At 41.6% G+C, this 23918-nt stretch overlaps 1 protein-coding gene across 1 annotated transcript in view; it reads right to left on the reverse strand.

Annotated features, from left to right (window-relative positions):
- Positions 1-23918, reverse strand: part of CRELD2 (CRELD disulfide isomerase 2) — a 110830-nt gene that overhangs the window by 68217 nt on the left and 18695 nt on the right. Inside the window, exons 5-8 of the mRNA XM_078679589.1 lie at positions 22598-22774; positions 16894-16992; positions 5701-5784; positions 4361-4456 (exon numbers count right to left, since the gene is read on the reverse strand). Coding sequence (XP_078535715.1) covers positions 4361-4456; positions 5701-5784; positions 16894-16992; positions 22598-22774 — 456 coding nt within the window. The remainder of the gene's footprint in view (positions 1-4360; positions 4457-5700; positions 5785-16893; positions 16993-22597; positions 22775-23918) is intronic.

Genomic DNA, 23918 nt, shown 5'->3' on the forward strand with positions numbered 1-23918 from the left:
CCCCTATAAAAATAAAAAAAACAGAAATGCACCGACTCCCCATGCACTTGCCCACCACAGGGGGGCAAAGATTTAAAACAAGCATGAGCTGGTGCTTTTTTTGTCTAAACATCCAAAACAAAAAACCTGGTGGTGCAGATCCACAGCGCCAATTAAAAAAAAATGACTATCTGCAGCAGCCCTAGGGATACCCAGCCCCCTATTTATTTGTTGATGAGGTGGCAGACAATCAGATCAAAAATGTTGATCTGTTGGATCGATTGATCCTTCACGGCATGATATATACAATGATTTTTTTAAGCTTCATTTTTTAAAAACTACTCAAAGGATTTACACCAATTCAAAAAGTATGCTTTCTGCACCAAGAACTAGCTTTCTGCCATCCATGGTGTAATTCCATTTAGTCATTTTGGTTGTAGCTGTATTTAATTATTCTCCTGGAAAAATGAATGGTTAAAACACATTTTCGGACCATCCGCTTTCTCAGACCCTTCTTGACGGAGCCCCTAAAACTTACAAGGAAGGAGCTGAGGTAGTGACTTTCTTTTAAAGAAAGTTTTGTGAAGATTTGTTAAAGTCTACTGGGATAGATTATATCATTATATATGTAAATGTCAAAGTGGCGGGGTCTTAAGCCGTGGACTCTAGGGGGTTGGGCACAGGCCAGACCTTGGGCCCTACCTCACACCACACGTAGTGGTGGACATCTTACTTTACATAAAAAATAAAAAAATAAAGTAATTTACTGAATAAAAGCAAAGTTTAAAGTAACATTAAGGTTAGATGAAAATGTGAGTTAAAACATACAGTTTTAAACAAACAAAACCTCTGGACTTTACAAGTTATAGTTACCTCATGTAACTTAAATTTGTGAACTAAAGTAATTATAACTCACTCACTCTCCCTGCACTGCTAATTACCTAACACACTACATTTAATATGACATCATTGATAACATCACTGCAAAATCTGAAATTACAGAATTGATGAAAACACGGATGAATGGCGGGGTTTATGTTTTTATCCTGTTTTCATGTTATTTTTATTGGAGGTGCGGGAGAGTAAAAGCCAAGGTAGGCCAAGAAATTCTTGGGAATCTTTTCAAGTGATTTCCTCACAGATAAACACTCCTCGTACATGCAAATAGTGGATGATCCATTCCTTCTTAACAGCTGCAAGACGCATCATAAATTAGCATGCTAGTCCATTGCAGCATTTATGACCATCAATGAAGATCCAACGATGCAGAAGAAAAGATTACCTACAGGTAGTCCTGTTTCTGCATCGTAGAAACCTTCATTAATGTCATAAAAGTCCCACCTGTACTCCCAGCTGTTTACATTTGTGGGCAGGCGATAATCTGCAATCATTTTACTTTCTAGCCATAACATTTTTTTTTTTTTAAAGATCTGGTTGTTAGAGGAAACTGCTAGTACAAGGCATTCATGGGCAGAGAAATTAGTTCCAATTGTTTCTGTTAAACAAAACAATGCAAATAGTTGTGATGGCGTCAGTTTGACACAGCAGAGAATATTCTATTGATGAAGATCCTATGATGCAGAATTATATGCATTCTGGAGCCTGTTATTTTATCCATTTACTATTCCAAAATATTCATAACCGCTTAACAGCGGTGGCAATTCCACCGCGGTGCGGCGGTTTAGCGCATTGGGTGGGGCCGCGACGGCCAAAGGACGTGCGCAGCACTACAGAGGTAGTCACGCGACGGCCGTTGGCTGTCAGAAGCAGAGAAGGGATTAATAAGATTTAAATTACATTTTAAAAAAAAATCACAAATGAAAATTAATAAATTTAAATTTTCGGAAATTGTTGAATTAATTTGATCAAAGATGTTTTGGGGGAACAATGTTAATTCAAGTCATTTTTGTAAAAGATGTTTTGGAAAACAATGTTATCACATATTACCCTGGAGCAGAGATAAGCCTGGTTCTATATCTGTGTGCTACTGACTGGCAGTTGGAGAGGTACAGCTCCCACACAAGCTGCTCATTGAAAGTCCAGGTTTTAGACTTGCTCTGTGATCTCCCACTGCGATAAACCATCCGACTCAAATTTGGAGTAAAATGTACCAGTATAATCATTGCCCACCATCATAACGGTGATGGGACCAACCGCCAGAGGTGCGGCGGTCCCACCGGCCCAATTAGGATGCGCCCGCCAGTGGCCTTTTACCATTGCGGACAGTGCTACTGACTGCAGCACCGTCCGCAATGGTAAAAGGGCATGCATAGCATTTCCCTGCACACCGTGGCAGGCACCACGCGGTACCTGCCACTTGGTGCAGGGAGCTGCATGAGGGTACAATGGGTACTACCCAAAAGCACCCCCCCACCTACACCCCCCCCAGGGGGCCCGCAACTGGCCCCCAAAGCCAATCCCTGCCAGCCTTCCATGGCGGCATCGTTGCCATGGAAAGGCCTGGATACCACCCACATCGTTATATGGCTGGCAATTGGAGACCGGCAGAAAAGTGGCGGACAGACTTTGCATCCGCTATGATACCCACCACCATCATAATATGACGGGGGTATTTCACATTAGGATGGCGTAACGATCCCCGGCCCGGCGGTGGTGATCGTTATGCCATCCTAATGAGCCCCTAAGTTTGACCATTTTAGGGAAAGCAGACCACGTGAGTCCTAACAAAAGCATTAACAAACGAATGCCTTGTGTATACAAAGGATGTATGAGATAAAGAACTATATATGTGATGATCGAGTATTTCCTATCAGATGTTCAACAATGCCTCATGTATTGTAAAGCAACCACTTCTGGTACGAATGATACACTGAACACCAAAATAGCTTGAGATCAGAGATGTACAATTCTGTTCCAAGATGCTATTGACGAGTCAAAAAAATGGCTGAAAGGGACTGACCGAAAGTCCACTCTCTGGATACTGGAAACAATAGGCTCCATATATTCAGGTTTTACTGATTTTTACAGATAAAGAGAGTTAACAATTTATTTTCCAGTCTGTATCATTTATGTATTTTAAATGTGGATTGTAAAGGAAATTAGGTTGATTTTTTACGTGATTTGAATGTGGTCAGTCATGGCAGGTAGGCAAATAGCTGTCTGGATTGACAGGTAAGGAAGCGAACAAAGAGGAATTCAGGGCTAAGGCTTAAACAGCTACAGATGTGCATAGGTTTTATACTAAAATGTTCATGTTCTTTTATAAGTGTATTGATTTATTGGCTATGGGTGTTCATATCACTGAAACCTGTCAGGCATTCAAGTACGAGTGTACTTTGATCAGTTTAGTAAATGCGGAAATATTCTAGTTTTAGCTTCATTTTTTACAAAACCCAAACTAAATATGAATAAACACTGACAAAACGAGCAAAAAATAAATTTGGATAAATACAGATTGACATGTAAAAAAAATGCAAATAGGGTGCCATAATTATGTAGCATGCAAATAATTACTGAGGAACAAATGCAAAAAATCATGATGGAGGCATTGGAAGATGTTTGAGGTTTCCTAAAAGGGAAAGAGGAGTTGGCCTAACGGCTAGGGCGGTCGACCTCGAATCTGGGGAACTGGGTTCGAGTCTCGGCAATGACGCTGAACATCCTGTGATTCTGGGCAAATCACTTAATCTCCCCGTGCCTAACAAAAATGAATGTGTCCTCATGTAATGCAACTGGTGCTGTGTAAAGCGATCAGATACCCGATTCGGGTCAAGTTTGCACTATATAAAACTCTGTAAAAAAAAATATATATTTAAAAAGTGATGTTTGTGATGCTGAAAGACACATCAGATACCATAAAATGTACTATACAGGGAAATAGGAAAATTGGACAAATTCCAAAAGAAAAGACAGCTCAAGTTATTCCAACAGGAGATGGCTGCTGACGTCTGCGGGAAAGTTGGGCTGGCAATGACAGTGTGATTCAAGCCTTCTTCAGATAGTGTTAAAACCAATACAAGGGCTGAAAAACTATAGGTTTAGCACTGTCAGATAGTCTTCAATTGATTACTTCAAGTGAGAATACCTTGCAAGTATAACAAAGCATTTATAGCATAGACGTTGTGCTCCCATGACAGACCACCTTTGTACCATATTTTCAATTATACCGACAAGGGTTATGACAGGTGATGTTTCCCACAGATTAAGGCCTCCATCCACCTAGGCAGAACAGTCAGTAGGAGCATGCTCCGCGATCCCTGCTGTTCCCTGGTTGGTAACTTTGCAAGGTATGAGGACAAACACATCCACATATAAACAATAGGATACAACAAACTCTTGAACTTCTGGGCTCTGCAATTTCTCTGTGGTGGATTACAATTAAGTAGTATATATTTTACAAAAAAACCTAACCAAAGCAAACCTGTGCATGTATCTTCTTCTAGTGCGTATCCAGAAGTACAGTTTTTGCATTCATCAGGTCCCCCGCCAGTACAGCCTGTGCAGCTTTGATCGCATGCTACAAAATATTCAAAACAAAGACAAGCATGTTATTCTGATTAAGTAAATATGGACCAAAGTAAAAGGTTTAGTAAATAATTTCATATGTTGGAGGCTCATTAGGATGGTGGACGGACTACATTCCATTATAAATTGCGACCGTCCGCCATGCCTGCGGCGGTCCCGCAACACAAATTAGGATGCGACCGGCACCATGGTGGTCGCATTCTTCATTTTAACATTTCGGCGGGTGCGGCTGCCAGCAGCACCCGCTGTGATGTTAGAATCGCATGTGTTGCGTTTCACTGCACTACATGGCAGGCACCGCACATCTGATGGAGTAATCCAGCACATTTTAAGAGTATTTAAACACCATAGGCATTTGGAAGCAAGAAATATGTGGGCCACTACACTAGATGGATGCTATGTGGCAAATACCTTAAAGACTTGGGCATTATACATCTGCGTTTGGGTGAGGGTGTTTTGTGTGGGAGAAAAGTAGGTCAAGCTCACAGTATGTGGTCAATATAGCATGGGTGCAACTAAAAATTGGTGGCTCGGTGCTTATGACATTGTGAAAATTACAGATTTTAGTTTTTTGATCATGCGAAAAAATTATTCCTTAGTTACTCAGGTAGCCTTTTTTTTTTTTTTAAAAGCTTTGCAATCTTCACTATTTTTTTGCAACTACAGCGAAAATAAAAGATGAACAGTCCCATAAAAGAGTAGATTGTGCAAGATAAACAAAATAAACTGTTTGTTTGCAGCATAATTCTCTAACAAACCATTTTGTTGAAACAAAATCCCATAACTGTTTTTAAGGATAATTTCAACAAGGGTGAAGTTTTTCTAGGGTATAAAATATTGCATATTTCGAAAGTTGCAAAGATGATTATCTTCACAAACATCACTGGGAAAATGATAAGTTTGCAAATAGTCAGCCAATCCTGATTTACCGTCCCAAGCACCAACCTTAATTTAGATTATGGCTTCATGACAGCTTGTACAAACAAAAACATGCCTTGTGAATCCTGCTATTATTTTATCAACTATGTCACAAATATGTAATGATCCCTGACTTCACCACATCAGCACAAATAGGATTGATCAAGCCAATAGTCAGTGAAATACAAATTCTGAAAGACTACACACTTAAAAATGTTTTCAATATAGATGACTTGTGTGGTTAAATAAACTAGAAATATAATGTTAAGCGTGCAAAATAAATTACAAATGCAAATTGAGAAGTTCATTCAAACAAACCTTTGCAACTATAAGAGCCCTCGTTGTTTAAGCAGTACTCGTTATCTTTGCAAGGCGGATCTTCCACAGCACATTCATCCACATCTGAAATACAAAATGACAAATCAAATTAATGAACACCCCCGGAAATCATTATTTTTCAATTTCATTATTAATTAATCCAATCAGTCTTGAGTGTCAGGCAAAACATTTTCAATGAAAATGACTTCACTGGACAGATTATTTACTGCCAAGATAGAACCATTTGAGTAGTGCTAGAGCTTATCTTTTACCAGAATTTCACAGCTTGACTGATGGAGAAAAAAAAAATCTAATTCAATCCAAATGGAAAGCATAATTAATACATTGTATATTAGCATTTTCTAGACCTGAGCCTCAAGTCAATTCTCCTGTATACAAAAATCTAATTTCATAAGTGATCAATGCAGAAAAACACAATTAGCAAGCATAGTTTCAAAAACACATATCACCACTCCCTGCCTGAATTATATCCATGAGATCCAATGTCTTCTCTCTGCATGCTCAAAAGGATAGAACCACAAGCCCTAGAGGCGAAGAGAAATACGTCATATGTGAGTAGGACGGGTGGCACATATCAATTAAAGAACTTATCCCTACAGGCTAGGATTCCCCTTATTTAAAGTCAGCAACACCCCTTAAACACTATCTAATGCCACCTTTTAGAGGCTTTATCTTGTTGCACTTAGGTCTTGCCCTCATGTGTGTTCATAATATCCTTACTGTCATCTGTATGTGAGACCAAAACTTAACATCCTCTACTACAGTAAAAGGGTGAATTCTATGCCAATGTTATTTCCAGAATTTGGAAAGAAATCTCACTTACACCTCAATAACAGGCTTGTTAACATGCTGCAAGTGAAACAGCAAAATGAATGGAGAGTTCTTTCCATTTTCTTCACAGAATTATCTTTCTCTTCTACCGAGGATTCTCTCAGAGATTGTATTTTTCAGGTCTTTGAGGAATATCCAGAACACAATCCAGCTTTATTTAAATCTATGTTTGTCTATTAGCCCCATTTGTTTTGACGTTCATTCATTATCTAAGGACATAACATGTCTTTTTACATGAATAGTGTGCTTTTTCCTCTGAATTTGCTTGGTGGTATTTCAACTTCCTGTTCTACTGGCCATTTTTAGGTCTCCTGGCGTTGAACCGCGCGAAAGCGCGGTCTCGCCAGAGGCCTATAGTCAGCGACTCTGGCTCCCAGGAGAGGGGACAGGAGCTGGCCGCGCGCTGGGGAATGGAGCAGGCCATGCGCACGTGAACGCGCGCTCTATTGAGCAGGCTCACGTCGTCTCGCTCTCACAGCGCTTTCAGTTTCGCGAGCTGAGCAGGAGGACCCGCTCGTGACGTGTCCGGTGGACGTTTGTGCCTCGTTGCTCTTCACTATTTGGGGTGGGCATGTGTTTTTTCCTGTTAATGAATTTCACCTGCTTGTTTCCCCGAGCGGCCCCTGTTAATCACGGATTGCCCGCAGGTGTCCGGCGCATCCAGGCCAGGCCCGGGCAACGTGCAGCGCCAAAGCGAGGCCAGGCGGGGTGCCGGGGGAGGGTGGGCTGAAGTGTGGGGAGCCGGGCTCGGGGGAGGCCTTACTAGGGTTCAGGACAGGCCCACCTGCGAGGAGTCGGGCCTAGACGCTTCCAGTCCCGTCCATCCAGTGCACCCTGCTAGGAAGGGGCACGAGGCGCCGCGATGTCCGCCTCTGAGCTCTACAGCAAGGTAAGGCCGCACCGTTAACATGCACAGGGGGCGCGGCTTGGGGTGAGGCTGGGAGAGATGGGGTGTTGTTGAAAGTGGTTAACTGTCTCGAAAGAGCACGTAGACCTTCATAGCTGCCAAGGTTTCAGATTGCTATGTGTGACGTTTTCATAATTTTTGTGTAATTATGAGCGACATTTCAGCGGCTATGAGTGATCCTTTTTCGGAAGCAAAATCAAGCAATAAAGTCTGGGAAGTCATACATATCTGCAACCTGAAGCCCTACTGCCCTCCTAAACTGATCGTACTGTTAATAAGAAACGAAGACTGCGATGTGCACCCCTCTCATTGAAAGTCCACGCTGCACCACTGCAAACAAAAGAACGTTTCTGCAAATGTCAGCAAAGTCAGTTATTGTAGTAGGGTCAGTTAGAAAACCTGCGCAGTGTGCCTGCCACTTGCTCACCTCGAGTAGAGAAAATATCATAATGACTGCAATACTAGGGGGTACTGAATGTAGCCGAGGTTCAGACTCCATTTGCCATATTTTTGTGTACCGCTTTATTTTCTTCTGCTGTGACAATAAACGGAAACAAAAGCTTTACCTGATGTCTTTCTTGACTGCTCGGCCGCTTCCCGGGTGACATCTGAGAGTACAAGGCAGGCCGCGGTGGTGCAAGAGGCGGCATGCTCGTCACCTCAGCTACCCGGACCTCATGTAATAACCATCTGCTCCAGCAGTGCCTCTGACATGACTGTAGGGCCCGCATCACCTTCCAGTGACCGCTGGATCCAGGAGGCGCCAACGTTACCCCTTAAAGCACAACTCCTGGAAGCCTACTGTACACCTACCTGTTCACGAGCCACCATATTGCAGTGCTGATGTGTTTTAAAATGAAGTTAAAGTGCAATCTGGATTTGTAATGAAAGCATCTGAAAACTCACTGTGGGGGAATTAGTGGGAATTACTACGGTCAATGTTTCTGATTTTACTGCATAGGCTGCATACAGTACATGTATTTTCCCCCATCATTTTGCAAGCAGTAACATTTAAATTGCTTAATATTCGAAGGGAAAATGATGTCTTATTCTCACAGCAAACTGGATATTGTTGGATGTTTGTGTCCCTGGTGCCGTTTTAAGAAGTGTAAATGTGTCAGATGCCAGGATCCTACCAACTCTGTTTTGAATCCAATGAGTGCACTTTAGCTGTGGCCCTTCGTTTAAGCCTTTCCCCCATAAGTTGCTAGCACATAGTGGAAAAATCAGGCGGGCGTCTTCATGGGTCTTTTTAAAATAGTTTGCTTGGCAAAGTTCAAGGAAGAGGTTGTGAAAATGAATTTTGCCTTTTTTTCCTTCAAATTTCCCTACTCATGTCATGCCAATCAGGACAGTTTGCCCATTACCAGACTTCCTCATGTCATGCCAACCAAGACAGTTTGCCCATTACCAGACTTATTGTGATATGCAGAGACAGTAGCGTAGGAAGTTGCAGGCTGACCCCTGGGTCATCACTGTGTGTGAATAATAACCGCTGTGAGGCCGTGCATGAGGTGCATCATCAGAGCTGTGTGAATAATAACGGCTGTGAGCCCCGTGCTGAGGTGCATCATCGGAGCTGTGTGAATAATAGCTGTAAGCCCGTACCAGAGGTGCATCATCAGAGCTGTGTGAATAATAACTGCGTCAGCCCCATGCGTGAGGTGCATCATCAGAGCTGTGTGAATAATAACAGCTGTGAGCCCGTGCCTGAGGTGCATCATCAGAGCTGTGTAAATAATACCTGTGTCAGCCCCGTGCGTGAGGTGCATCATCAGAGCTGTGTAGAGCTGTGTGAATAATAACAGCTGTGAGAGCAAGGAAAAGTCCTCCAGCCTCCCAGTCCAGCAGGCATCCAGGCAGCCAGGGGCTGGGCAGGGCCTAGTTATGTTTTACTGTAGATATGCCTCTCTGTGTACTTCTGTATACAATTCCTGTATCCACCCATTCCTTTCTCTCATTTATCAGTCTAGTGGCTGTCCTTTGTCCATGTTTTGGTACATTGATATGTCAATCCAGCTCTCTCCCTTCTGTCTACAAGTTTAATGTTATTTATTTGTCTTTGTCAGTCTGTTGTCCTTCCATACATCTATTCATCCGCCCATCTATGCGTGTCTGTCGGTTTTTCTTTCAGTCTGTTGCAGCAATCGCAGTATGGCACACTTTACTTTTAAACATATTCATCTAAAGTGCAGCATGCCACCATTGCTACAAAAATAAATACACTTTTTTATGGCCTAAAATGTATTGACTTTTATTGCAATTAGTGTTGCAATATATCGGCAATGCCAAAAGCTCAAACTTAATTACTGGGAGACCTATTGCATTGTAAATGCTTGTGATAAATTCCCAGCCTGTAGAGGGACATGTCTAGGAATAATGATCACAGTGTGAGTGAGGTTTGCCTTCCCGACTCCAACTCCATCCTACACTGAGGGATTTTTCAGAAACTGTCCTATAGGAGCATAAGGGGCAGGGAAAATGTTTGCCTGAGGGCCAAAAAAGATGAGATTAAACTGAGGAGGGCATCTGCTGTATCTGCTTTGGCTTTGAAGGTGAGAGTTCCGGAAGTATGCACCAATTCACCATCTTGGACTATCCTGATCCAGTAAATGACAAGAGGCAGGAATTGAGACACATACTTTAAAGTCAGGATGTTCAGAGATCTCTGGGTCGACCTTAAGGCTCCGGTCTCTATCAAGTTTGATGTTGGGGAGCTCTCATAATCTCACTATTTCCACCTCATCAGTGAGAGCTGCGTCTCCTTCCCCATGGAGGTTCTCGTCAAAATCTCCACGTGATGCTACAGAATCTCCATAGGATGCTACAGATGTAATGATCGCGGTTTCAAAAAGGGTGATTATCAAACCCATCCTCCTGCAGAGCCAAGTTCTCTGATGGTTCAGATGAAACTGATTTCCTAGCCTTCAAAGGAGGTCACAGCTATGCTTAAAAAGGAAAGGCTTGCAATCCATCCACACCAGGATGATGGGAGGTCTCCAGGTGAGGATTACGTTACTTAACCAGTAAGCATCTGTTCTTGGTATGTAGAGCTGTGGATTCACATGCTTTGCATACTCATGCCTTTAAGTGTAGGGCCAAGATGTTTGCAAATATTTTTTTTTTGAAGAAGTCTATTGAGTCACAAGGTAAGACGACTCCTCTTAGCCATAACGTGCATGGTCGTCTCCAGGTCGAGTTATCCTCAGTATTTGCTGGTGAGTTAACTTAAGCTAAAAGGAACAGTTGCTCAGTTCATACAATAAGTAAATGGGAAATACAAAAAGTCTTTAAATATTGTTTGTCTTGACACATTTGCTGTCTGTTCAAGGACAGAGGTCAAATGTCCGTTTGTCTTTTTACTAATTGTTGCTTATCTGTTCCTGGAAAATTGTGTTTAGTTGTCTTTCTCTTATTATAGTTAGTGCTTTTTGTCAAGTGAGTTATCTGACAATAATTGTGAAATGAAAGGCTGTAAAATGTCAGGTTTTCTTTCTGACACAACATTTAAATAGCTTCTTAAATGAATCGTACAAATACTGAAAGATATATCCGGAATTATGAAGAAAAAAAATTGTAATTCAGAAGTGTGATGCAAATAAAGATTTACATAGGAGCAAAACAAAATCGGAACACTTTACTTTGTGATGTGCAAATAACAAATATTTGCTGAAGCTCGATTTCCAGACATTGTCCACTATATAGTTTTAAAACCATGTCAATAGGAATTTCTGTTGGCATTTCACTGTAAAATCTGCTGATTGTAAATGACAGTGTGCATTTATTAAATGTGACAGTTTTTAAACATGATTTGAGAAACATTCCTGCCCCCGCACTGATGACAATGCGGTTAATGAACTGAGGCAAGTCAATGGTCATGTATAGCCTATATGTGGCTAGATTTGTACTGTATATGGAGCAAAGGTTTAGTCTATTAAATCAAACAAAAGAGTTTTCTGTACATCTGACATGATAAACTCGTGTATTTGAAGGTGTGATAAAGTAGAAAATGGCGACTCCATTAATTAAAATACTTGCCCAGGATCACATAATTTGAAACCAGTTTGTGGGTCAAGAGCATTAAAATTAGGTCGAGTAGATTAAGTCACTAGTCTTGCATGTCTAGTAAAAGTTTTAGGATTTTTCGAGGCCTGGACTCCATTGTTAGTTTGTTTTCCCATGAAACAGTGAGAATGGAGTAAGAAAGTGAAAGTATAGAGACGTCCATGCATGTGAAAAGTAGAAGAGAATTACAATGACCATACGTGTCCGGGGAGGAGGGATCGCGCATGTGAATATACAGCTCAACATGTCTAAAAAAGATGCTTACACACTAAGAAGTAATCCGTTCGAGGCGTGCGTGTTGTAGATACCCATGTTTAGCAGTGCCTTCCAGAAAGCAGTGGCTAACCAATGGACTTTGCAGTCGTTTGAAAAAGTGTTTTTTGCACTGCCTGTCCTACATTAGCTTGTTGGTGTGCTAAGACATCCACACAATAGTGATTGGTAAATGTGTGTGATGCAGACCATGTAGCTACTTTACAAATGTCAGCTATGGCACAATTACCTAAGAAAGTCATGAATGCTCTTATTTTACGAGTAATTCTAGGAGGTACAAATAAAGTCCTTTTGGATTTAATGTAGCATGTCTGGATACATTTAACGATTCAGCTAGAAATGACAGATTTTAAATAGGTTTCCCTTTGTCCGGGGGGGAGCAAATGCAACAAAATGTGTTTTGTTCTGTAAAAATACTTTGTTCTGTCAATGAAATACATTAAAGCTCTTTTAACATCCAATGTATGAAGAGCTCTTTCTGCTACAGAATCTGGTTGGGGAAAGAAAACAGGTAGCTCAACCGACTGGTTAATATGGAAAGTGGAAAGTACCTTTAGAATTAATTTTGGGTTGGTACTAAGAACCACAGTGCCCCAGCGAAACTGGAAAATGGGTCTTTGAAGGATAGTGCCTGAAGCTCACTCACACGTCTTAGTGGGGTGATAGTAATTAAGAAAGCAACCTTCCAAGAAAGAAATTGGAGGGGAAATTTTGTAAAGGTTCAAAAGGTGGGCCCATAAGCCTAGTTAGAACAATATTGAGATTCCATACAGGTGCAGGTGGGACCTTCAGTGGTATCACTCTTTTAAGGCTTTCCATGAAAGCCTTAATTACTGGTACTCTGAACAAAGATAAAGGTCTGTTTTCAAGGTAGGCGACCACAGCTGCAAGGTCTAGACGTTTGGAAGTATATGCAAGACCAGAGCATTGTAAATGCAAGAGATAACAAATAATGTTTTGTATAGATGCATTTAGTGGATCAATTGTTTGATTTTTACACTAACAAACCTTTTCCACTTGGCTGCATAGAAAGCTTGACCCTTAAGAATGTCCATGCATTCTGTTGGCAGGTTTAGAAATCCAAACTATAGGATTTCAGGAGCCAAATTGGTAGGTTCAGTTTCTTTGGGTTTCGGTGTCTGATTTTGCCATGGTTCTTGCGCTGCAGTAGGAGGTCGCACTTAGAAATGCTGTGTTAACCCCTCCTCCTGGGCTAAAAGTTGCTGGGGATTGTGATTTCCCCTTTTGCCGACACAGAAAGCAGGTATGCCGGCTCATATGTCCTCCTTGCCATGGTAGCTGCCGCACTTAATAGCGCTGAGTTAGCCCATCCTCCTAGGCTAAAGGTTGCTGGGGGTTATGGTTTACCCTTTCGCTCGCATAGAAAGCAGGTATGCAGGCTCGGATTAAACTTTATAACTTCTGTTGTAAAATAAAACCCTACTTATTGGGAGGTAGAGCATTCTCCATCGCAGCAGTGAGACTGTTCAACTTGCTGCTAAATCATCTGACCGGTATCAAATTACACACTCCATTCAGAAAAGCTTCAACACCCGTTTTCTCACATTGTCGGTTCTATTTGTCCTACTCCACGCTCCTGAATCAGACCTTTGTGTCTTTAGCGTCTTGAGGCCTATGGACATCTGCTAAGCTTTATAACTCCCCCTCAAATCACATCACATGAGTCATTTTCTAGAAGCAGGGCACTCATGACACGGAGTGCGTGTGTCAGGTTGGTTAGTAATAATGATAATTTTTTCAATATTTAAATTCAGGATTCTACGGTCTGCCATGTCTATCTTAACTAGCAATATTTATTTTAAGATAACATTTTTAAAAACATTCATAAAATTACGGAAGCTTTATTCACAATTATGTGAAGCTTCATTGCATGTTTAGGTAAGACAATACACATAGCAACGCACCTTGCATTCTTGCATTGCAGGTGATGTTTCTATCTCTTGGATTATTTGAAATGTTCCCACATGGCAGGTAATGTAACTATTTACTAATAACTAGACAGCAGCCAAGTGGGTATGGTGGTTAACTTTTACCGTGAGCCTTTGTAGTTCGAGACAAGTCAAACCACTTTTCCCTATAGCAGTGCTCAACACACTTTCAATTCATAGTGAACCCTTTATTTTGATGAGAGGCTGAACTAGGGGCAACATAACTTCAATCTGACTAATGGCATTACTGTCTACTGATGAACTCAGAATGTTCATGCAAGGCAATCATTGAGACTTCCAATGAACTACAACTATATATTAACTCAACCCCTTGGCATGCAGTGTGAGACCTAATTTTTTTTTAACACCTAGCTGTTATTTGCAAGGTTTGTTTTTATGAACAGACAGTCCATTTATTTTCATACACTATCTTTGAAGATAGTGGTAATGAATTACATTTTAAATAAGATCAAATTGGATTCTGACTGGTGACCTTTCATTGCCTAAAACGCCCCATCTACTCTTTTTTGTTGGTGTTCTTTGTGAAAGAAGATCCTGCTTATTGCAGTTATTGTAGTTGCTGGTGTCTATGTTCTGCACTGCACGCATCTGCTTTAAAAGCAGAGATGATGCTGCATTTATTTTGACACCCTCCCCCATTATGTTTTGTAACTTCTGGGGTAGGATCCCGAGATTTGACTGGAAGTGAAACCAGAGCTGATCACTCTGGCAGCATCACCCTTGTGATAACGTTAGAATGAGAACCTGCACACAGTCCTCAAAGAACCTAATTCCAGCACTGCATTCCAATGCAACTCATTCCAGTCCTGCAGCACCTCCTTCTGTGTATTCCCACTCTCACTGCACCTTTTCATCTTCACACTACCTACCGCTTTTCTGGTCTTGTGCTTTAGTCGCTACGCTCCATCCTGTACTATAGCACCTCAACAACCACCATCACCGCCACTATCCCCACCATCACCCCACTCACCAATAGTACCAGTACCACAATCACCAATATCACTATTATATGCACAGTAATACACCACCAACACCAGCATCACCACTATTACTACCATTAGTCTTATCCTCACTATCATTACCACCACAACCACCAAAATTACTACCACTGTCATTACCACTATCACTTTCTACTATTACCTTATAGCCCGCCATAGCGAGCTATACCGGCTAATAAAGGTCCGCTCCAGCGTTTAAGCCCCAAACCAAAGTCGAGGGCCTTTAATAGCGGAGAGGGCCTTTAATGCCAGTATAGTCCAGCTACTGCAGGCCATTAGGCAATTAGAACATTCTGTCCCATCAGGGCAGAATGTTCTAATTAGTAAAACAAAGGCCTCAGGAAGCCAGAGGGGGGTTGAAATCTCCTCTGGCTATGTTAGACTTTAGTTCACAGCTGTTGCTGTAAAAAACAAACATGTTGGAGCTCCAGGATATTACCGGCCATTAGAAGCCCGGAGCTACTCCACTGCCTTCAATGGAGCACTCAACATTCTAATGTTAAAATAATTTCTACATTACCATCACTGATACCTCTGCAATCACTATCACAACTACTCTCTTCAACATCACCATCTTCACTACTAACACCACCGATATAACTAGAACTATCACCACTACTACTAGTAGGACCATTGCAACCACTACTACTGTTACTATCATCAACCCTACTATCATCATTACTGCATCCACCACCACAATGTAGTGTTTGTCTGTGTGTATAAAAGAAATGCTCTCTGACACGGTTTTCTATGCGTAAGAGAAACAGTAATGTGGAAATATAGGAATTATATAGTAGGTACCTATTGGCTTTGTCAATGCTGGTTTGTGTATGTAGCCCTCCAACAACAGGTATATCATCTAAGATTCTGCATGGTCCTGAAAACATGGCCCTTTCCCAATATTACTGTCTAGCAATTTGTTTGAGGTTTTATTGTGACAACAATAATCTAACGGTATAAGTGCCCTCTACAAACAAATCCCTAGAACATAACCTAATTCCCTGGACTACTTCATTATCTTAGATGAGCACATCAGTTGCCGAACAGACAAAGAAAATAAGGCAAAATATATAAAATGTTGAAAAATATTTTAGCTTAACTATGGAAAAGGTATGGGCCCACTGTATCATACTGTTTCTTGGCCGTGCCGGGGTCTGGCAGCTCTGCTCTTCGTAGAAGTGGACAGGGGTGATCGTGCCTGGGTGCCTGCGGGACTTTCGTTTTGTTAATGGCATCTCCGGGCCTCATTATTTGGACAGTTCCTGTCTCCATCCTCTGTGTAGGCTTTTCTCAGTATCCTCTTTTGACCTCGATTATTGATCCTTTGTTGCGGGTGGGGAGGTGTTCTGTATTTCGATCGCCGGCTCCTCTCCTCTCTCTCTCTTCCTTTTCCTCTCTTTCTCTTTCTTTCTCCTTTTTCTTTCTTCGTTATTATTCTCTTTCTTCTATATTTCGGGTGACTCTGGGCGACAGACACGCTGTTTAGTGGGGTAGGCCATAGCCATTACGGTGATGTAGGGTGGGGGGGTGTTTGTTATTTTAGTTTGTTTTATTCTATGGTCCCTTTTTGCTACCTTTCCAGGGGGTGGGCTATGTCCCTTTGTTTTTTCTTCTCCTTCGTTTCGCAAGTGTCTGCACTTTCTCCTTTTCGGGGCGGGTGGGCTGTCTATGTGGAGTCCCATTCAATTGTTTACTATGATTTGTCCTTTCTTTTTGAACCCTTTGTTGGGCTTTGGATGTCTTTGGGCCTCGCCCTACTGTGATTATTTGATTGCGTGGGGGGCTGTATCCCTCCCGTCCCCCCCCTCCTTTTCTGTATATGTAGCATGACACCCTGGTAGATATGGCTGCTGCCTCCTCTATAAATCATAAAATGAAACCTTTCTTATCCTGGCGCTTGCTGTGTAGCGACTTTATTCCACGTCTATACTGTATTCATTTTACCGTACACATTGCTGTTGCTCTTTTTTGGCTCTCCTGATTTTGCGGCCGGCCCTTGTGGTTGTAGGCCAGCGCTTGTATTGATACGTGTCTCTCAATAAAGGTTTTAAAAAATTTTTTTAAAAAACTATGGAAAAGTACATTCATTGCAGTAAACATTTTAAATCATGTACGAAAGTATGCTCACCTACGCATGCTTCCTCATTACTCTTTGTCCATCCCTCTTTACAAATCTGGCAGTCATTGTTTGTTGCTCCTGTGCATGTTTTGCAAGCCTGATGGCAAGCTGTTTACGCATAAATTAAAAAACAACAAGCTTGATAAAAATCATACAACAGAATTTCACAACAGTTTAAATTCAATTGCATTAAAAAAAATCCACTTGGTAAGTGCTCAGTTTCTGATGAACAAAAGAAAGCAAACCTCCATGGACACGGTTTCTTCAGACGAGATTTGTGTATTTCAGTGTCTCTTCTCCCAGACTGCTGTTGATGTCAATTTAAAGCATATCTTGTTCATATTGCCTTTACCTCCTCAAATCACAACTTTCTTTAGTCGATAAGGAAAACATGGATGCAATAACCACCACTAAAGTTAACCAACTTTACATTATCTTAACACTCTTTGTGAACTCTGTAACTTAGAATATGTTCACCTGGCTGGTCATTCTCCCAGAACTCTTTATTTAAGCTAACTGTTCTTTACTTTAGTTGAAATTACCTAACAACACAGTACTATATGTACCTTGTTGGAATATTAATTACATTTCCTTTTGATTCCATTAATTTAGCGAATATAGCCGTACAGTTTGTTGGATTATTTACACTTCAAACACACACTGGACATTTTGCTTCTGCCACTGATCAGGACACCCTCATCCACAAGCTTCACAAAAGAATGTGAACTGAAGGCACTGTACTGATCTGGTTCAAGTCATACTTCTACTGTAAAACTCAATGCAGCAAAACAGGTGACTTCTTTTCGACCATTGTATCTTTTCCATTTAATGTCCTACAAGGACACTAAATGGCTTGTTGAACCTTACCCTACCCCTCTTCCAAGCATATTCCACTTTGAAGCCCTGTTCATCACCAGTAGGACACAGAATCACACCTACCCTCAGTCATGAAGCATGACTGCATTTATCACATACAAGGCGCTAAACCATAATTGTTCCCTTACCCCAAACATAAACTGGGACTTTTGGTAATAACAGGACACCAAGAAGGAAATACACATTCCTTCTCAAAACAACATACTTCAAAAACTCTTCCACTACTAAATGCTACTTCTCAGGGAATACACAACGGATGCCCATCCAACTGACATTAGACTTGACCCCTCCCTACCAATCTGGAATACCAGGATTAGAAAGCACTTATTAAGCAGGACTGTTCTAGCTTTTTTCCTGCTTTCACTCGTAACACTACCTAGACTTCGCCTTTGATTATGTTCAACAGAAATCCACTGATTTAATTACACCCACCTTGAGTCTCAATGTGATACATACTGGGTTATTGTCCTACAGTTTAAGCATCTGCATTTAAAAGTAACCTGTGAGCTTTTTTTATAAACATTTCACTTGTTTTGAATGACTTTCCCTGGTCTTTTTTGTACTCTGCTAACATACATTGAGATTTTCTAAAAATTAGACCACAATACAGTGCAAGATCAGCTTTGCATGGGCTTAGTAGTGCTAGATCAAAAAATACGAAATACCTACAAAATATAATCTTTAATGTTAAATCATAATAAAAAGAAGCGCAGTACCACAATCTTGAAGAAACATTCTTAAGAAGAACAAAATGGTACTAGAAGTCTTGATAAGTTGTTACTAAGGGAGTTGTTATAATCATTGCTGCCAATACAGGAAGCCAGCTCAATTGGCATGGTCATGAAAATAGGAAATTATCATATATCTGAAGGCAATAAAGGCTAAGAAAGACATTTAGAATGTGGACAGTAACAGGATTCAAGGTTAAAATTAACCGAAGTTCCATTTTTCCACCTGTGCTCCAGGTAGAGTACAGTAACCTCCACTATTGGGTACACCCTTCAAGCAGAACTGGTGCCACGGCTAAAGCATTGGAGGAGCTGCTCACTTGAGAGTGGTGTTTCTGTCAGGCGCAGTCATTGAAGCCACAGCAGTCTCATGCCAAAAAGGTTTTATATATCCCAAAAATGCAAAACACACCCTCCGAGGATGTAGGTGAAATGTATGTGATTGCTGGAAACAGATCACCACTTTCTGAGTCTACTTCCAGTAATCATTAGTGACCCCAGTCATGCCATAACTTTATGGCACATCAGACCTACCACTAGATCCCCATCAACTGGATTCCACCATAAATGCATGAGTGGGTTCGATAATGTATGTGCACAATAATGGCAGGCACCTTTAAATTTGAATCACGGTATAGTAAAGATGTTGCCTCTGCCACTTTGGTAGTCTAATCATTGGGGTGGTAAAGTTTAAATGATGTTCAAAGGGACCAAACAATCTACATTTTATTCCTCTCCTTACTGGTGTCCCCGGCCTTAATAGATAACTATACACCGCCTCAAACTACTTTAGATGCTGAGCTTTCTTGAGAAATCTGTAGTGCAACATCAGTCTCCAATAGCTGGAGGCTAAGGGCACAGTACTGACATCATGGTTCCACAATGATTTTTTGATAGTAGAGGTGTAATCAGTCCTCTGGTTCATTTCCTGCTTTCTCAGCATTGTGGTAATGAGCCACTTCCTTCAACTCTTGGTGCCCTTCTGAATCCCGCCATTTTGACCTACATGGCAAGGTGGCTTATCTGTTAGTCTGTTCCTGGTGTTTCTCAACTTTGGACACAGGGAAAGTCTTCGACAGGGTGGATTAGTCGTTCCTCTTCCTTACCATGCAAAAGCTCGGCTTGGAGGATCAATTCCTTAATATGGTGGGGGCTAACTATAGACATCCGCACTCTAGAGTCAAGGTCAATGGCGTTTCGTCCCTCCCATTTGGGTTAAGCACGGGCACGAGGCAGGGATGCCCACTTTCCCCACTCTTATTTGCTCTCAGCATTGAACCCTTGGCTACCCGCTTTAGAACGAACCCAGAGATTACGGGCATCCACTTTGGGGGTACAGAACACAAGGCCTCGCTCTTCGCAGAGGATATAATGAGGACACTCATGGACCCTGGTCCCTCGCTTCGGGCACTACAGAGAGAATTGGGTACATTCGAAGGGGTGGCGGGGTTTAAGGTCAATCTGTCAAAATCATACATCCTCAATCTTACAGTCTCTGAAAGGGAGACTCAGCAACTCCGAGAGCAAACCCCCTCCAATGGGCCAAACGTTCCCTGCAATACTTAGGCATTCAACTTACACCAAATATCGCTGACCTGTATAAAGCAAACTATCCCACTTTACTATCGCAGGTCCAGCAATAGCTTAAACGATGGAAGCAGTTATTCATTTCCTGGCTCGGGCGGATAAATGCCAATTAAAATGACACTGCTCCCCAAGCTGCTCTATCTATTACAGGCACTCCCAGTCGACTTAGACCTTGAATTATTACCAAGGCTTCGCTCCCTCACCACTAAATGTATCTGGCAGGGGGCAGGGCAAGGCTTACATGCCATGTCTTACGATGATCCAAGAAGGAGGGGGGGTGTTGTTCTGCCAGCCTTTGCACTTCATTACAAAGCGGCACAACTAAGAGTGATGCTGGAGTGGTCCATGCGAGAATCCGACAAACACTGGATAGGGCTATAGTGGGAAGGACGATATGGAATGTGCTCTGGAAACTGAAAAAGGACAGGCCGGCCAACGCTTACATCAGCACCCCGACACGCACTACTCTTAAGGTCTGGGATGAGGTCACGAAGGATGAGAGATGGACTACCTTCCGCTCCCCATACACTCCCATTCACTTTAACCCAGATTTTCCCCTTGCAATGCCGGAATGCCCATTTGACGGGTAGCGGGAGGGAGGATGCTTGAGGGTCTCCGACCTATTCCACAATTTTGAGATACTAACTTTTGCGAGCTGCCAGCTGGAATTTCAGGTTCCGAATAGCGAGCACCATCACTATCTCCAACTCAAAAACTGGATTTCCCAACCACAGATGAGAGAAGCAGCCACCAGAGAGCGTACACAGCTAGAACAATGGATACGGAGGGCAGGCTCAGTTAAAGGGGCGATCTCCACACTCTACTCAATTCTAATATAAACAATTAGTTCGCCACAGGTACGCTATCAATCATTTTGGGAACAGGCAGTAGGGAGAGACATTGAAAAACAGGACTGGTGTCATATATGGGCAGACCTATCCAAACAATCATTCAGTGTCCTTGAGGGAAGCCCATTACAAGACCCTGTTTGATTGGTATTTATACCCCTCCAAGCTCAAAAATGTATTCCCAGACACTTCCGAGTAATGCTGGCGTGGATGCAACCTCTTTGGGGATTTACGCTACATTTGGTGGGATTACCCTGTAATACGAATCTTTTGGGACGAGATTCTATCACATATTAAATATATGCTGGGTTACCCCATTCAACCTCTGTAGAGGGGGTGCTCCTGGGAGTCAGAGACCCTGATCTTGAGCACCAGAAGCGGGCTGACAAAGTCATCCTGGGGACATGCCTTGGAACGGCCAAAATCACTATAGCAGCAGCCTGGAAAAAGAAGGAGGCCCCTCCGATATCGCTCTGGCACTCGCGTCACTGGAGCATCCTCACCATGGAACGGATGGCGGACATCTTCAGGGATGAATACAAAAACTTTGAATTCAAATGGGGCCCGTTAATTACATTCCTGTCCCAGGGTCTTCCCTCGGCTGTATGTTCCCCTTCTGTCAGAGCTATGCACTTCTTTCAGTTTTAGACTAACGAACCTCAAACCCGTTTTTAGTGTCTCAATTTGTTAAGAAAGGCCCAATATCGGTGGGAAAGGTCCTGCCCATTTTTACTGCTCAAACCTGAGTTTACACACATACTTTCGATGTTACACCACCACCAGGGAGGGGGGGTTCCGTTTTTTTTTCTTTGTCTGAAAGTTACTGTCACAATAGTAAATTCCCAAACCAAACATTTTCTTCTTAGGTTTCACTTCAAAGTGCTTATAACTTAGAAATGTCAGGAAACTAAAAAACAAACACCCAACATGGTTTAACACTATAAAAAAACCAGTAACACCCCACACTACAAATCACAAAACAGAAGTTTTTATGGCCTCAGTTTTCCTTAATGGAAATTTAGGGCCCGATTTTAAGTTTTAAGGATGGAGTACAGTCCTTCAAGATTGTAATGGACACAACGTTTGCGATTCCAATGGTACTTCGTCCATCAAATTTTGAGATGACAATCAGTCCTGCAGTCCTATCTGTTCTTTGAAAGGAACAGCCCTGTCACAGCAGTTCCCTTTAAAGTACAAAAGATTTTGTAGGTGGCCATTTAGCAAACGTTGAACTTTTTTTTTTTTTTTTTAACGGGAAAGAACGCTCAAAGTTTTTTACTGAACAACAAAAAACTAATGACCCACGAAACCTTATAGGTTTTTTCCGAGGGCAACGGTTTCATTGTTTTTTCTGTCTACCCTAAATCGGGTGGTTGGTGAAATGCCCTTCCTCTGATGGACTCTACTCTGTTGGGGTGTTCAAGAAAGCTGTGCATTGATGTAGCCAAAGGAGGCTCCGCCAAAGGAAATCTTACAGTGTGCCCCTCTCTAAATGAGGCACGCCGACCAAGAGTTTGGTAGGTAGGCTACTTTGTTCCATTTGCGACAGAGTACTCTGTGTACTAAACTCTGCTTTCAGGAATATGGGCCTCATTTAGTTACACATTTTGCAGTGTTATATCACAAATACATTTTTTGTATGATATGCATAACATTAGAAATATAAGTTGTCACCTGTACAAAAGGCATGGGTGTCGTTCTTTTCCGTGCTGTAGTATCCATCTGCACATTCTAAACAAAACGGTCCAGTATATTCCACTTTACAACTGCAGGATCCATCACCACTTCTTGTGCCATCTCCTTTACAGAACCCGTTGCCATGGCAGGGTCTTTCTGATCCACCGAGACAGGCTAAATATCGATAACAAAGGGGGACAAAGGGGATAGGTGTACAATTGTCAAAACAGATGTACAAGTTGCCCATTACATTTGAGTCTCTCTCCCCCCTGAACAAAGGGACACTCATCTTAATAATGAGTATTGACAAGTTACTTTTAAGGAAAACCTCAAATGGCACATGAATTTGATTCGAGACATGGTATGCTTTCTGCATTCACATATTTTTTGCCTGATCTTTTCAAAGGAAAACAGTCAAACAATTGTATAGCCCCTTCAAACAACTGAGATAATTCTTCTCCTTTAAGTCTTATCTTTGCAAATACGGATTCATTCCCTCACTTACCTCCCGATTCACATTACACTAGTTTTACAGCAGACAATATGAAATGTTTTACCTACACGCTTGTTAGTACTCCTATCTTTGAAGACCTTCATCACCTCTATATAGTCATCTCAAATTTCTTTTCTCAGGAATGGTCCTGCAATTCTATAGTCAGAGACACTATGTGAGATTGATCTTCAATTTATATTAATAACGTTCCCCAAGTCGGACTGCACTTTTCTACTCTCTTAAGTTTCAACTGGAGTTTGCTCATCTTGCTATTTTGAAATGCATGTCAATCAGCTGTCGTTTCTCAGTTATTAGTATCTGTTTTCCAGTTGAGAATTTTCTTGACTTATTTTCAGTTCCATAATAAATATTTTTTATAAGAAAACCACCACTTTCCAAAACGCATAGTGTTTTTTTCTGCAACATTCGTATGTATTATGGCCATAGCTGTAGGCAAACCAAAATTCATAAATAAGAAACAACACAACATATTGTTACTGGGATTTTTTTTTTTTAGAGAGGGTAAGGCCATGCAGGGCTGTGATTGATTTGGTTGGTACCCTTCTGTGATCGCAAAAAAGAACTATAAAGAAACTATAAAGAAAAGGAATGGAAAGCATCCAGAGGAACTGCAGGCGTCTTAGGCGGACAAATATTTCCACCTACCCATTTTAGAGCTACACATTTACACAGGCAAATCAATAAAACTTGCATACAATTTAATTAAAATGTAAACATTGCGATAGATTCAAAGTTTACTCATTAGATTTTAAAATAGTCCAACTTATCATTCTGTAACAGGTTATATATGGGTAGTTAGACAGC

This window comes from Lissotriton helveticus, chromosome 1_1 (genome assembly GCF_964261635.1).
Source record: "Lissotriton helveticus chromosome 1_1, aLisHel1.1, whole genome shotgun sequence".
In the NCBI taxonomy this organism is placed as follows: Eukaryota; Metazoa; Chordata; class Amphibia; order Caudata; family Salamandridae; genus Lissotriton; species Lissotriton helveticus.